General features: G+C 42.1%; 1 protein-coding gene across 1 annotated transcript; it reads right to left on the bottom strand.

Moving 5' to 3' along the window:
- Positions 1 to 86: 86 nt before the first annotated feature.
- On the bottom strand, positions 87 to 12,529 carry Asb17 (ankyrin repeat and SOCS box containing 17). The gene is made up of 3 exons (XM_006989512.3): positions 12,002 to 12,529; positions 2,575 to 2,854; positions 87 to 369 (listed from the first exon to the last, which is right to left on the bottom strand). Exons 1-3 carry the CDS (start codon positions 12,400 to 12,402, stop codon positions 163 to 165), a joined length of 888 nt encoding a protein of 295 aa, XP_006989574.1. The 5' UTR covers positions 12,403 to 12,529; the 3' UTR covers positions 87 to 162.
- Between the last annotated feature and the right edge of the window lie 4,264 nt (positions 12,530 to 16,793).

Raw genomic sequence — 16,793 nt, 5'->3', positions numbered from 1 at the left:
TGTAAGAGAAACTAGTGCTCTTAACTACTGGGGAATCTCTCTAGTCTGAAAACATATCTTCTAACAGATTATCCAGTGCAACAAACTTGCGTGAAGTTAATAGTTTATTAACTTCTAAATTGTACAATGCTATCATTCTAAAGAACAGCATAAAGATGCATGTTAGCTTTCTAAATTCAGGAAGTTTTGTAGACGAGCAGGAATTAGAAGTGAAAATATTCCATTTGGGAGCATATTGTTGGCTAACAGTTGGGTCCTGATGGTTAGTCTGCAAAGGTGGACGAGTTCACATGGGTCATTGTATCTTGTTGGAGGGATGTAGTCCAACCAATTTTGAATAATTGGACGTCTTCCCAAGCTCAGCTGTGTCTGGAAAAAAGGAAAGATTTTATTTACCCTTGGAACAATATCAGGTATTTAGCACTTTTAAAATTTTACTTCAATTCAGAAGAGATCCTGAATTTATATAACCCTCATAGCCTTTATCAAAACCTTTTCACCTTATAGGTGTTTTATTCCAATTTTGTTCTCCCAGTGATAAAAGAACAGTATGTGGGAAGGCAATAAGCAAAATTTAAAGTATGGTCAGGGAAGTTCTTCATTTCAGATGGAGCATACTTCTGCATTGTCACCTCCTTTGAGGTACTGTCTTCAATACAGCCACATGCAAAGACCATCCAAAAGCTAAAGGTACCAGTGCTCAGGTCTATTCAGAAAGTTGGACTCCAGAAACAGGTGATGTAAATCCTACATGCTCCCCAGGTGTGCCCAACCAATGTAGATCACCAAGACCTCAGTGGAGGCCTGCCTGCATCAAAGGAGGTCTTCTAGAGTTTAAGAAAGCCATCTTTTTAAAAAGTCTGTTCTGGAGATTAAATGCCAAAGAAGGATATTACTGCATTAAGAGAGATTTCCTTAGGGACTCACACAGCACAGGAAGAAGAGAACCAGCTCCACAAAACTGCCCTCTGACCTCCATCTTTCCCCCATGGCACATATAACAGTTAAAAAACAGCAGCAAAAACCTTCATTGTTCAGGCCTCTTGACACCTATCCAGCTATATGAGATATGTACATATATTCATTATTTATTCAGTTATCAACTATTTAAAGAATATCTAATGTATATTAGTACTAATATACATACTAGTAATGTATGTATACTACATACATACTAGTAATATATTAGTTGATACTAATGTATATTAGTATCAACTCTAGTAGATGCTTGGGATAATTATTAGGTATGCAAAGTGGACAGTGTTTATGTTTACAAGGTTCTAGAAACATCCAAACATACTTAAATATGTGTGCCATATGAAGAGAAGGGATGGAGGCCCAGAACTAACCAGCTCCTCAGACAGTGTGGACCTGGTCCCACACCTTGCAGAACACTACTCCGCTGTAATATATGAACTATAATTGTTTGGAGCCTGGATATAAATTCTGTGTCTCCCAGGTGACTTTGATCAATTTTATCCTGATACTTTTTGTTACAGTTTTACTTGGGGAATTTTAGGCTGGTCTAAATTCATGTGTTCTGTAATAACCATGCAGGGCAGTTACTACAAAACAAAGATGTAAAAAAAAAAATGAAGACATTAAAAACAACTTAAGGATGTTCTCTTTTAAAAATGGGTTGCCAATTATAATCCAACCCATTTGTTTGCCTTACAACTGGCCCATACATTAGTATTTCTTATCAAGGCATTCAAAAATCAGCAAAATATATGCCTTATGAATCTATTTCTGAAGTTACACTTCTAAAAACTAGAGGAACTGTTGATTCCTTATTAAGCTGGCTGGCTAAATTTGTAGGACTAACTTCCCCTTATACAGATTAATTAACTTCTTGCTATTAATGAGCATGATGTAGTTTGATACTGCAATTTGCAGTTCATTTTGAAGAATGAACATTCCCAATTTATGCTTGATATATGGGTGATTTTTTTTCTCTAACTTGGTCTAGTCCCAAAAACCTTATTAAGGAGAAAGTCTCCATATTTCCGAGAGATATTTTCAGTTGAATAAATATTTTATGTCTTTATATTTCTGTAATGCTTAAAATTGCTTTGGGATCCTGAATGGAAAAAATCTATTTCTTGGTATGTGATTGTATTTGTGGGGTGAAATGGAGCTGTCATTTTGAAATATTCTACTGGAAAGAAGAGCTGTTAAAATCTTAACTTATTTTGTTCTTATAAGATAGAAATCTTAATACACAGTTTGTTACTGAAATAACAATTTACATCTATTTAACACTAAAATAAACTATAAATTTAACTTTTGGAGTTCATGGTAACAAAATCAACATTTGAAGGATTAATTTTAGCTAATTTTGATTTCGCCTCATTTTTAATTACTCAGCATATGAGCAGTGATTAATTCATCATTGGAAATAATGCATACATTAAGAACACTTCACTTTTGCCATCATAAATATATCCTAACACTCACATATTGGATTGCACCCTCCAAGAGCTAATGCTCTGCTCACCTCCCCCAAGAGCAATAATGTGGGTCCACCAAGAGCTATGCTCTGCTCACCTCCCCCAAGGGCTGTGCTCTGCTCACCTCTATCTCCCGGACTGAGATTGCAGAAAGCACTCTGGAACATAGCATTAAACATGTCTTGGCATCTTCTTGAATGTCAATCAACTCATGATCAACCATTATTCTCACTCTCGAAGGGTAGAGTAGTATTGTTAAAACAATGTTCATAGGGTTTTTTTCTCTTTCTAGGATTCCATACTGCAGGAGAATTTTTAAGATATTTGACTGTCTTGTCTGAGCCACATAGAGCAGAGGTGTGATTCCACTCAATGGGCTAGGGCAGTACACGGGTGTGAAGGTTCTGAAAGCCAAAGGCAGATTAAGCAATATCATAAGCACTCTGTCTTTTTTTTAATTGAGAAAAAATTTCATTCATTTTACACACCAATCAAAGATCTCCCTCTTCTCTCCTCCTGCTTCCCCAGCCTCCCCCTCCCAACCCACCCTCCACTCCCCCCCACAAGAAGGCAAGGCCTCCCATGGGGAGGCACATCCAGTAGAAGCAAGTCTAAGCTCTTCCCCCTGTCTCAAGGCTGCCCAAGGTGTCCCATCATAGGTACTGGGCTCCAAAAAGCCCCCTCATGCACCAGGGATAGATTCTGATCCTACTGCCAGCCCCCCCACCCCCAAGCAGATCCAGCTACATAATTGTCTCGCCATGCAAAGGGCCTAGTCCAGTCCCATGCAGGCTCCACAGCCATTGATCCAACTTTCATGAGTTCCCACTAGTTTGGTTTTGTTGGCTCTGCAGGTTTCCCCATTATGATCCCGATGCACTTGCTCATAGAATCCCTCTTCTCTCTCTCTGACTGGACTCCTGGAGCTCTCTGGAGCTCTGCCTGGTGTTTGGCTGTGGATCTCTGCATCTGCTTCCATCAGTCACCGTAGAAAAACTCTGTGATGACAGTTAGGGTATTCACTGGTCTGATCACTGGGGTAAGCACCCAGTTCAGTTCAGGCACCCAATCCCACTATTTCTAGTAGTCCAAACTGGGGTCAATCTTGGGGATTCCTGGCAACTTCCCTAGTACCAGGTTTCTCTCTATTCCCATGATATCTCCCTCTATCATGGTATCTCTTTCATAAGCACACTGTCTTAACAGTAATGGAAAGGGATCTATAGTATCAACTGCTCACCTGTGAGCATTATGTAACTAACATTGTAACTACAGACCAAACTACAGAAAACTCCCACCAAATGCTGAGGCCCCCTTGCATGCCAGGTGCTCACTTTCACTCACAGCAGCTCTCACTGCTGTGACTCCCACACTGGTGGAGGGTATAAACCTCACCAAGTTCTGGAAACATAAAATGGAAGGGAAAGAAAAACAGTTTTATATATCTTATTTTTTTAAAAGATTTAATGTTTTTAAAATTATGTGTGTCTGTCTATGTGAGTTTATGTTGTGTGTGGGAGCTGAGGAGGCCAAGAGAGGGCGTCAGATCCTCTGGAGCTGGAATGACAGGTGGTTGTGAGCTTTGGGTCCTTTGAAAGGGCAGGAAGCCCAGTTTACTTTATTAATAGAAATATTGATCATTTTGATATATTTTTGTTCTTGATCACATATTAGACATGAGGTTGAATTGAGAGTGAAGATTAGATGTTATTCCATTTTAATAAAATAAGAAATGTAAGTTATGGTGACACCTATTTGAGGGCCCTCAGGAGAGAATGTTATTTTCCTCCTTCAAGAGTCAAGTTTAGGACTGGAGAGGTAGTTCATCCAGAGTTCTTGCTGTGTGAGCAGGAGGACTGGAGAGGTAGTTCATCCAGAGGAGTGCTGTGTGAGCAGGAGGACTGGAGAGGTAGTTCATCCAGAGTTCTTGCTGTGTGAGCAGGAGGACTAGAGAGGTAGTTCATCCAGAGGAGTGCGTGCTGTGTGAGCAGGAGGACTGGAGAGGTAGTTCATCCAGAGGAGTGCGTGCTGTGTGAGCAGGAGGACTGGAGAGGTAGTTCATCCAGAGGAGTGCTGTGTGAGCAGGAGGACTAGAGAGGTAGTTCATCCAGAGGAGTGATTACTGTGTGAGCAGGAGGACTGGAGAGGTAGTTCATCCAGAGGAGTGCGTGCTGTGTGAGCAGGAGGACTAGAGAGGTAGTTCATCCAGAGGAGTGCTTTCTGTATGAGCAGGAGGACCGAATTTAATCCTAGAACCGATGTTCTGGTGGCATGTGTTTGTATCTTAGTGCGGGAGGGAAGACAGGAGTATTTTGGGGCTCAGCCCCTGGCCAGCTAGCTAGCCTGCTTGGCATGCTCCAGGTTCAGTGAAAGATCCTATCTCAGAGAAGAGGACGTTCAAGTTTGCCCTCTGGTCTACACACACATTTTTTAAGCTTTAGAATTTCTAGCTAGCCAGGGTTGCATTGCAAGATTGAGTTTTTAAAATGGGGTGCAGCTAGAGTAATGGCTCAACAGTCAAGACCAAATGCTATTCCTTAGGAGGCCTGGACTTGTTTCCAAGCACCCATATGGTAGCTCACAGCTGTTCCAGAGGATCTGATGGCCTCTTCTTGACTCCAGGAGCACCAGGCATGCATGTGGTATAAAGCAATACATGCAGGGAAAATATCCATACATATACAATAAACTGAAGTCTGTATCTTGGAGTGTCACCTGGTAGCTAGATGTCAATATTTCAATTCTCTAAGACATAAATGAAATGTTACATAGCTTTTGAAATTGTTTCATTTAGTTCACTTTTATGTTCCTTACTGAATTAGTTACTATAAAGGTGAGAAAACATGATAGTGTCTCTGATCATAGGATAGTTGATATTAACAGCTACTTAATTTTGTCAAATAACGTGAATTTTGAGATTAAGCAAAGAGAATTTTATTAATAAAACTTGCCTCTTAAGTTCTCTTGAGAGGTCTAATCAAATATTGATACAGTCTATAGACTGTAAAGCAGAACTTTAGGATTGCATGAGGTGGTTTGAGAAAGTCCTCCGTAATCTCATGTATTTGAACATTTGCTCTCCATTTGTTGGGGGAAGTATGTCATGGAGGCAGGCTTTAAGACTTTGAAGCCTCACCCCATTTCCAGCTTCTCTCTGTTTCATGCTTGCGATTCAAGATGTGAGCTCCCAGATTCTGCTCCAGCTGCCATGGCAGCAGCTTGCTCCCATGCTTCCCTCCCATGATTGGCTCTTAGCCCACTGGAACTGTAAGCTCAAACACTTCTAGAATTCGCCTTGCTTACTCTTATGGCTTTTATCACAGCATCAAGAAAGGAACAATAAAGACTAGGGAAATGGTCCAGAGGGTAAAGGCACCAAGCCTAGAGACCCCAGTTTGGTCCCTGGAACCATTTTGTGGAAGGAGAGAACTTTCTCTCACAAGTTGTCCTCTGATCTCCATATTTGTGCTGTGGCACAGATGTACCCCCCCCACATGTGCATACAAAATAAGGTGTTTAAAATTGCATATACTGGATGAGATGGGAGCCAGCATGCTCCAGTGGGCTACGTGAAGCAGCCCTGAGCCTCTGCACTTTTGCCTCTCAGACCTAAGCAGCCATGGGGCTTGGGTCAGCAGTCTCGAAGGCTTGCTTCTTCATGTGGATATGCACTGGTTTGCCCCTTCTTTCATTAAGTGCTTAGAGTTGCATGTCCAAAGTGTGCTGAAGAGTAGGCACAGAAATGAACAATATAATACAGGATGGCCACTACTGTAGTAAAAGTTTGCTCGAGCCACTGACACCCTGAGGAGTGGCATTTAACTCTCCCTGGGGTAGTCATTTCCTGTCAGATACCTAAGATGAAGGCTTGGAGGATTGGCAGGTGTTTTCCAATGGAAAGTATAGAGTGTTCTGGGTACAAACCTATGCTGGCATTGGAGTATTGTTCCTAGACACTAAAGGATGGGAACATCCCTGGTAAAAGTGAAGCCCTCTGTCCCTTACCAGATTCCTAGACAAAAAAAGCAGAAAGTATAGTTGGAAAATCACTGGACTAATTTAACTCTAAAGCTTCATGGAGCTCTAGATGTCAGGGCTTTGTCAGTTAAATGGACGTATGCCATAGTGTCATGCAGCATTTAGACATCAAGATGTGACCCTGTCTTCATTCTGCTGGTAACACTGTGTGTGCACACCTGCTGATCCTCTTTCTCTCCTGAAATCAGTATTTCCTGGACATCTTAACTTTTTCCACGAGTACTTCCAATATATACCAAAGATTGAACTCCAGCTTTTTTTCCCCTTGGATTATCTCTCCTTACTAGTCTGATTCCAAGATCACTGTTGTATCAAGGGTTTTCACCTTTGTCTTGTGTGTGTTCTCCCCTCCAGTTTCAATCCTGAGACACGGATAGCCCATCGTAGGAGACTGTCCAATAAGTGAAGAGTTCCTTGGTCACCCTGAACCTTCTCATGAGGTCCTTTGACCTTCAACCCTTATGCTCTTATTATTTTCTAACTTCTGAAAACTTGGTTAGTGTTTTTATGTATTCATTTTTTTCTTAAAAAATGAGCAAGGTGAGCTCTGAGTTTAAGCTCCAATGGAGAAGTGTTTTGTATTCTCTCCTCTCTCCTCTCTCCCTTCCGGTGTGTGTAAATAAGATGACAGCTTACAGGAGTCAGCTCTCTGCACCATGTGGGATCCTGGGATGGGACTCCGGTTGCGCAGGCTGGCAGCAGCTGCCTCTGCCTGGTGAGACCTCGATGGTCCAGGGGAAGAAATTGTCGTCGTTTTGGCTCACTACTGTACCTATGAGTGCTTAAAACAATACTGGCTCTTTAGGGGTCAATCAGATTTTGTGCAATTTACTTCAAAGAGAAAGATGGGCATTGAAGACACTCCATATGGAGTTTATCTTCTTCTTGACAAAAATAGGCATTTGGGTAAGAAACTGTTCTTGCCTGGACTGCTTGACAAAATGTTGTATTGACTAGACATGCAGGACCCATAGGAAGGTGGCCACTGAACTTTGCAAGGCAAAATGGTCCTTCAGATTCCTGCTTTGTAGAAGAAACTGCCAGCTATTCTACAGGACACAGAGAAAAAAGTGACTGAGAGACTAGGCCCTATTGGCTGAAGATGGATGTCCCAACATTACAGAGGAACTTTGGATAACTGTCCAGGCAGGCAACTGTCTCTGTCATTCTAGATTTTTGGGAAGTTGCTTACAATGCTCTTCCTGTTTACTTAGGTAATAGTATATCCTTCTGGGATCTTTGATGTAGTTGAAGACTAGATAGTTATAATTTTCCTTGTTTATGATAAAAGATAAGTTAGATATGAAACCTTAGACTCACAGATATAGGATAGATAGAATATTTTCTTTAATTTTACAAAATACAAATAGACTAGATATTGTAGCTGTAATTCTTGCTTGATAACTGTTTTGTTATATGTAATTTTAATAGGTTAAAGTTAAAACCTTACTTTTGTTTAGACGGAAAGGGGGAAGTGATGGGGGAATGTCTTTCTGTATGTATGTGTTGCTCTGATTAGTTGATAAATAAGGCTGTTTGGCCTATGGAAAGGCAGCTTAGAGGCAGGCAGGAAATTCAAAGGGAGAGACAGAAAGAAGGCTGGAGAGACACCAGCCAGCCACCCAAGGAGCAACATGTAATGTGATGCAGGTAAAGTCATGGAACATGTGGCAATACATAGATTAATAGTTATGGGCTAATTTAAGATATAAAAGTTAGTGAGAAGCTTGAGCCATGGCTATGCAGTTATAATTAATATAAGCCTCTGTGTGTTTACTTAGGTCTGAGCAGCTGTGGGACTGGCAGGTGAGAGATATTTGTCCCAACTGCTGGTTACCTGGGACAGAAAAACTTCAGCTACATACTCATTTAAACCTTTTAAAGGCAATGTAATTCTTTTAGCTTGCTAGTTCTTAAGAAGATATTGAACTTGGCCTTCTAAGTATGGGAATCCAGGAAACTCAGAGCAAGAAGCAAGTGGGCATTGTTAAGATTTAGGAGATTCAGATATATTAAACTTTACATTACCTCTAGGAGATATTGAATGAATATTGATTGGAAAATGTTGAAAACATGACTAAAACTCAAATAGGTTTAAAATGTGATTTAAACCTCTAATCTGTATCCACATGATGTGTGATTAATCCTTGGGTTTAAAGAGTATGGAACTGTAAACCAAAATTTGCCTAATCTATTCTGACAGTTAATTATAACAGTGCTTATGTGGATGGAGTGAAGCAAGTAAAACAAGGATTGGTTTTTAAATGTGAGGTTAATGAACTGAGCCTTCTGTCTGAAAGCTTGTCAGACTTGTTAGGTAATGAGGCATACTATTTCTATACAGTCACATAGTGGGTGACTCTGCTTTGTAGATAGACATATTTCTAATTTGTCTACATCTTCCTTTGACTGACAAATTGCAGACTTTTTTCATAATAACGTGATCTCTGGTGCTCACACAGTACACTTTCTTGAAGCTTTGTTTTCCTGGTCAGACCAGCCTGAGGTTCCCCGGTAGCTTTGTGATCTGTTCCTCAACCCAGTGTCTTCCCACTGCCCTCAGCATCTAACAAGGTGTGCACGCCATGTTGGTCAATATTGATTTGACCATTATTATGCAATTTCATCCATAACCATAGTTTTAATTACTCTTCATTTATTTCAACAGATACTGAATGTGCACTAAGCGAAAGCCACTGTTTTAGGTACTTATATTGGTGAACAAAACAAAACTTTTGTTGCTTTTCTTAATGTTCTATCAATTACAAATGATACAGGGTCAACACAGCAAATGGAATAAGTAATACAAATGCACTGGGGGAAGCATGACCCATTGGGCAGGATGTTGCCAAGAGGTTACATGTGGACAAAAACTAGGAGGCACATTTACTTAGCTGTGCCAGCATGGAAGTGCCTGGAACAGGGAAGGAAGAATAAAAACGTCAGTGTGGATCAAAGGGTAAAACTGAGATGGGGAGATGGGGAGCCACGTGTGAAGCGTGTCATAAGGTGTGTGAGGAAGTCTTTTGGCTCCACTCGGAATGGATATGCACAAGAGGCCTGGGCTGTACGAGCAGCATGGCTGTCGGTTGTACAACAGAAGGAAAGACGCTGCTTAGCTTAGGACAGAGTGACAGCAGTGCAGACAGCCATGTTTTACCACTGCTTGCAGGCAGACAGAACCAGCAGATATCATAACAAATTAGATGTAGAAATAAATAAAGACATCAAAGATGCCATTATGTATCTAGCCACTTGCTACGAATCTCTACCCGAATGCCCCCTGGGCAGCTCAAACTTTTTTTTGTCTAAAACTGATTTAGTAGGTGCCTTGTTATTCTTGACAGATTTGCATCAGGACTGTTGGGGCAATTGGGCCCATCGTTATGATAAAGGGGATTTCTGGAGCTCGGTGGTATAAATGGCTGTAAATATATGTAACTAGAGATTACCATGTTAAGTCAAATAAGCCATACCCTGAAAGTCAAATGCCATGCTTTCTCCCTTATGTGGAATCTACACTCAAATATATACATTTGAACAGTAATGGGAGGAAGACAAAATATTATGTGTTTTCTCTCATAAGGAATTTAGATTTAATTCTGTATGTATATACACATGGCAATGTGGCATGAACACAAGAGAGAACACACTAGGAAACATGGTAGGAGGCAGCACAGGAGGTAGCTGCTGCAGAGGGGTGAGTATGAGAAAGGCACAGTGACACCGTGTAGTGCTTGAACATGTCATAATGAAACTATTATTTTGTGTACTTGCTTTCAAGAATTACATTAATAGAGTCTACTACTGTTGTCTGTAGGAGGTGACAGTGGCTCCATCTGGAGTAGACATGAGGAACTAAGGAGGGTGTGTTTTTACAGGCAGTCAAAAGGACTCGTTGCTGTGATGGCAAAGGGAGAAAAGAATCAAGAATAAACCCCAGATGTCTGCCTTGAGCAACAGGGTCAGGTGCCACTGAAGTGAGAACCAGGTTGGCTTGGAGATGGATGAGTCTGGTTGGTGTTCTGTTTTGTCCCATGTGGCAGTTTCAGGTATACAGAGAAGAAGGAGAGGTCAGGGCTAGAGATAATTATTTGGAAGTCACTGACATGTACATAATATTTCAAGCCATGGGACCTGGTAAATATTTGAGGGAAAGTATATAGCCCACTGGCTATTAAGAATAATTTATATCACAACATGTATAATGGAGATGCTAGCAGCAGAAAGTGGTGAGCTGGTGGTCTGGAGTGCTCTACCCAAGGTTGCCACACGTAGAAAAGCACCAAGAGATTCTCAGGCTTCTTCAAAATCTAAAAGTCTGGTTCTAAAAACAAATCTAAGTAAGGTTTTGTGCCAAGTGGGATTGCCTGCAATGACTTTAATCCTGTCACTGCATTCACATCCGAATTTATCAATTAAAAACTGTCCCATACATAGTGAAGAATGAGCAAGGCAGTTCAGATGTAGCATCTTGCTCAGTGAGGGCATGGACATGGGAGTGGGCCTGGGCATGGCAGGCCTTGAGTTCCATCCCAGAAAGTGTGAATGATCTTCTGTCAATTATGATTCACTGTTTCTCTTTCATTTTCCATTAAAATTTCCTCCTGCCCATATTTAATACTTAATTTACTCCTCTATTTTATTACACTTTTCAAGGCTACCCCTTGTTATTAGAAGCTGTAACTACTACATAAAACACATAAAATGACAACAAGTCTTATGGGAAGTTTTGTTTACTGTTTCCATCCCCCACCCGGCTACCCGTTTGTGTGCTGGGGGGACCATTCAGGGACTCTAGTGGGCTCTCGGGGGCAGAGTGATGCAGCCAGGGATCATGGCTACTCAGGCAGGACCCACACTGCCTAGTCTCTGACCTGGGTCTTGTGTTTCACTGCCCACCTCCTGTCACTGTGCATACAGAATGTTTTATTGAATGAAGAAGCCAATGCACAACTGTTCTAATCAGGCTAATACCCGAAGCCAGGGAATTAATTGACTGTTGATCAAACTCTTGAGCAACAGAAAGTCACCTGGGGCTTTCGCTCTCCTTAAATTGTCAGATAGATTGACAGGTTCAGGCTGTAAAAACTTAGCCTGTAAGGAACATGGTTTCCATTGAGCTCAGTTGTAGATTTGAAATCAAATTTACTATCATCTGGCAGAGAAAGGGAGCTCTTGTGTTGACTGTTGACCACGAGGTGGTGAGTATATTCTGAGTTCTATTTGAGGGAGTGAACTATATGCACGCACTCCAAGTGCGCAATCTCAGTAGCACCAAAAGAAGCGACCATAAGTCATAAGGCAAGGTCTGTTTCTTTTTAAGGGATTTTTAATACACTTGCTAACATCTCCTTACTTGAGCAGAACCACTATGACTTGATAGTACATAATACAGGTAAAATTCAGAATCCATAATGAAGCCAGTGACACATCCCCACCATGAAAGCTGGTACAGTACTGTACTCTCCCGAGACACACTTCTCTCTCACAACAAAGCATAAGAGGATTACCTCCATATCAGTGCCAGGCTGCAGCTTCTATCTTGGACATAGTCCTTCGTCTTCTTGAGAAGCAGTTCCACAAAGTCAGGATTGCCTTTTCTGGCGAAAACCCAGTACAGAATGGTATTCACGCAAATTTCAGTAAATTCGAGATTGAAATTGAGTTCAAAACGGTGTCCTGACTTTTCCACAAATGCAATATAGTCAGTGAGGAGTATGTCAAAGCCATCCAAGTCAACATACCTCAGAATTTTTGCCAGTGTTCTGTAAATCCTGGGTTCATAGCAGTGGTACCCCCACTGACCCAGAAACTGCAAAGAGGGCCTCTTGACTATCTTGTCAATGAGGTTGCAGAATATATTGCCTCTTGGAAAAGAAGTCTTACGGCATAATTTAGAAGAGTTATTCATTGCTTCTTAAGGGTAGAAAGGGAACCACGGGCAATCATACTGTGATCCTTCAGTTACATATTTTGATAATGTGGTAGGCTCTACTCCACACACACACACACCCTCAGAGCAGCCAGAGAAAGGCAGTGCTGGGTGACATCACAATACTTGCAGAGCTGTCATCAGCACGGGTCAGAAAATTGAGGCAGTTTGTGTAGTTAGTGACATTTGACAGACCCGAAGGACAGCAGTGGTGTGCAGGAGAGCTGAGAGGAAATGCATTTTACTTTCCAAGAATTCCGCTCAATTTATGTGTGTCTCTTAGGTGTGAGAAGCACCCTGATACATCACACTGCATGTTAATAATAGTTAGTTATGGGAACCTAGTCAGGGACAGCTCTTGAGTTCTGTGTAGGTACTGCCCACCCTCAATTCTCACAAGTTCCATCCTCCCAGGTTCTTTCGTAGTTGAGGCTGATGACATAGGTTACTCAACTAGTTGAGGCTGATGACATAGGTTACTCAACTTGCCAGTGGGCACTCTGCCACCCCTGAATGCAACATCCTAGTACACAAAATCTAGAAACTTGGTTTTAGGATTTTTAAGTTTTGTGGATGCTATTCCTCTACACACCTGGCACAATCTATGTAATTGGAGCATTAAGGAAGCTTCAAGAGTCTCTGTGGCGTGGGTGGGGTGTTGGTAGTGTAGGTCTCAGTGCTGTGTGCAGTTCTTACTCCATTTTCTGGAGGGAATGCCATTTACATGTGAATCCAGTTCCAAGGGACCTAACACCCCTTTCCAGCCCCCTCAGTCACACACACACACATGCTCCACAGACATACATGCTGGCAGCACACCCATACAGACAGTAATAACAAAGACAATAAAGAGAGCAGGGCTCCCTGCCAGAAGTAACAGAAGACCAGCCTCTATTGCCAGGGCAGCCAGGACATAAGTAGCTCTGCAGGTTTTATAAATCTCACTCTGGAGCAATGCCTTGTGGGTAGGAGCACTTGCTGCTCTCCCAGAAGACCCAGCTTCAGTTCTCAGCATCCACAGCAGGTGGCTCAAAACAACCTGTAACTCCAGCTCCAAGGGACCAAAGACCCACATCTGTGCATATTCTCTGTGGTAGTATGAATGTAATTGGCTTCCATAATCTCATAGGAAGTGTCACTGTTAGGAGGTGTGGCTTTGTTGGAATGGTTATGGCCTTGTTGGAGGAAGTGCGTCATTGTTGGGGTGGGCTTTGAGGTTTCCTGTGCTCAGGATATCGCCCAGTGTCTCAGTCAACTTCCTGTTGCTTGCAAGATGTAGGACTCTCAGCTACTATTCCGGTACCACGTCTGCCTGCATGCTGCCATGCTTCCCATCATGATGATAATGAACTGAACCTCCAAAACTGTAATCAAGCCACCCCAATTAAATGTTTCCTTTATAAGAGTTGCTGTGGTCATGGTGTCTTTTCACAGGAATAAAAATTCTGAGACACCCTCCTACATATACAGATAAATAAAATTAAATATTTTTAAACATAAAAACAATATCTCAAGATACATGACAAAGTGACTTTTTCCAAGCTGAATGTTTTATTTTCCTGTTTATGAATTGAGGAGGTCCAGGAAATGTTAGACTTCAGCTCCCTTAGAATTAATTTGCAAAGAACTGTAGACAAGTTGTCCCTCCTCATGGTGCCTACTCACATTTGTAACAGGGTTTCTGAACTTAACTTAAACTCAATTTCTAAAAAAAGATTTATTTTATGTTTTGCCCATATGTGCCTGGTGCCCTCAGAGGCTAGAAGAAGGTTTAGATCCCCTGGGACTGGAGTTAAACAATTGTGAATCACCATGTGGTGCTGGGAAACAAAACCAGGTGTTGGAAGAGCAACCAGTATTCGTAAGCATTGAGCCATCTTCCCAGCCCTTGCCTCAAAATTTTTATGTGAATTTTCCTTGGTCTCAAGGAAAATTTTCCTTTCCCCAAGGCCTGTCATTTCTGGCAGGGAAAGCAGACCATAGAATATTTAACATATCATTACACTTAAAAAATAAACACAGATGATTAGATCATAAGAATGTTAGACATATTTACAATTACTTATGAAATATAAGGACATGGATGAAGTTTTTTAATTATTTTTTTAAAAGTTTTATTTTATATACCAATCCTAGTTCCCCCTCCTTCCCCTTCTCCCCGCCCCCACTTCCCCAATCCCATTCCCCATCCACTCCTCAGAGAGGCTAAGGCCTCCCTTGGGTAGTCAAACAAAGTCTGACATACTAAGTTGAGGCAGGACCAAGACCCTCCCCACTGTGTCAAGGCTGAGCAAGGTATGAACGTGTTCCAAAAACTATTTCATGCACCCTAGATAAGTCCTGGTCCCACTGCCAGGGGCTCCCCAAAAAGATCTAGTTACATAACTCACCCACATTCAGAGGGCCTAGTTCGGTCCCATTCATGTTCCCCAGCTGACAGGCCAGTGTCCATGAGCTCCCACCACCTTGGGTCAGCTGTCTCTGGTTTTCCCCATCATGACCTTGACCTCATTTGCTCCTGTAATCCCTCTTCCCTCTCTTCAGCTGAAGTCTAGGAGCTCAGCCCAGTGCTGAGGTAAGTTCAGGCACCCTCTCCATTATTGCTAGGAGTCTTATCCTTGTGGATGCCTGGGGATTTCCCTAGCACCAGGTTTCTCCCAAACCCCCTAATGGTTCCCTCTACTAAGATATCTCTTTCATTGCTCTCCCTCTCTTTCCCTCCCTCCACTTGGCTATCTCAGTCCCTCCTGTTCCCATCCCTAATCCCTTCACTTCTACCCCCCCCCACACACACACACTCCCAGTTTACCCAGGAAATCTTAACTATTTTCCCTTCCCGAGGCCCTCCATGTGTGTCCCTCTTAGGGTCCTCCTTTTCACCTAGCTTCTCTGGGGTTGTGGATAGTAGCCTGGTTAATGGATGAAGTTTTTAGCCCTTTAAAAAACAAAATCACCGGGTGGTGGTGGTGCATTCCTTTAATCCCAAGACTCGGGAGGCAGAGCCAGGGGGATCTCTGTGAGTTCGAGGCCAGCCTGGTCTACAGAGTGATATCCAGGACAGGCACCAAAACTACACAGAGAAACCCTGCCTGAAAAAAACAAAAAACAAAAAACAAAACAAAACAAAAAATCTAGGCTGGACATAGAGTTTCAGTGGAAAACATTGATTTCTGTATTTTAGAGAACAGAATTGGTCTATTGTTAATCTGGTGTCTTTATGGGAAAATGAAGACCTGGGGCTTCCTATTTTGTTACTTTGCTGACATCATACCCCATTTCTATATCTTAGGTGAAGCCTATAACACAATAAATTAACAACTCACTGAGCCTTCTCAGTGAGTAAGGGTGAGTGCTGCCAAGTCTGGCAACCTGAGTTTAATCCCCCAGGACCCATATGGTGGAAGGAGAGACTTGATTTCTGCAAATTATCCCCTGACCACATGCATACAGTGACACGCGCGCGCGCGCGCGCGCGCGCGCGCGTGCGCGCGCACACACACACACACACACACACACACACACACGACAAAGTAAAAACATCCATCCATCCAAAAATAAAATACAAATCAACATCTCAGGGGACAAAAAAATGAGGTTATTGGAAATTACCACTTGAAGGTCTTAGTATGACATTGACTTCTGAGAGGAAAATCCATGGGGTGAGTTCATTGGTACTTCTTTAGTTTGGTTTATTTCTGCAAAGCTTCCTAATATTTTGTTAAACCACGGTCATGTGCTCCTTTTATTGTTACTTTTATGCCATGATGAAATGCTTCACGTTCATCAGTAACCATACTTGATGTATGAACATCTTTTAAAAGATGTTTAATGTTGAATTTTTTCATTTAGAAACTTAAGATGGGCATTCATTTATTTTTAATTAAGATTTTTTTTTATTCATTTAACCTACCAATCACAGATCCCCCTCTTCCCTCTTCCTGCCCCTCCAGCCTTCCCCAACTCACCCCCCATTCCCTCCTCCAACAAGGTATTGATTCCCATGGAGAGCCAGCAGAGCCTGGAGATTCAGTAGAGGCAGGTCCAAGCCGCTCCCCCTGTCTCCAAGCTGTGCGAGGTGTCTCTGTTAGTTATTTGGCCGCGTTGTGTTCTTACCCTGCAAGGAAATGTCACGAAACACGACAGAATCCGCTAAGAAGAGTTTTATTAGAAATAAAGGGACAGAGAGTGTGCAGGCCTATGGGAGAGACATGTGCGTGGAGAAGAAGAAGGAACCGGGAACATGGCACTCGTTTTTTTAAAAGGCTGGGTGTGGCCAGCTCACGTCACTACTCCACGCAAGTGCGTAGATCACATGGCCACATTGTGCACTTACGTCGCCATGAAATGTCACGGATCCTGGTCACGCGAGA

This window comes from Peromyscus maniculatus, chromosome 6, assembly GCF_049852395.1.
Source record: "Peromyscus maniculatus bairdii isolate BWxNUB_F1_BW_parent chromosome 6, HU_Pman_BW_mat_3.1, whole genome shotgun sequence".
NCBI classification, from domain to species: domain Eukaryota; kingdom Metazoa; phylum Chordata; class Mammalia; order Rodentia; family Cricetidae; genus Peromyscus; species Peromyscus maniculatus.
The sequence above is the reverse complement of the archived record's forward strand: the minus strand, read 5'-3'. Positions and strand labels throughout refer to the sequence as shown.

Bases quoted from the DNA above. Each gene is read 5' to 3' on its own strand.
- Asb17 (XM_006989512.3), bottom strand. From the start codon at position 12,402: ATGAATAACTCTTCTAAATTATGCCGTAAGACTTCTTTTCCAAGAGGC. The intron at 2,855-12,001 runs GTAATCCTCTTA...TTTGGCTTTCAG, and splicing joins AGCCTGGCACTGATATGGAG to AACCTTCACACCCGTGTACT. The intron at 370-2,574 runs GTGAGCAGAGCA...CCTTTTTTCCAG, and splicing joins TCTCAGTCCGGGAGATAGAG to ACACAGCTGAGCTTGGGAAG.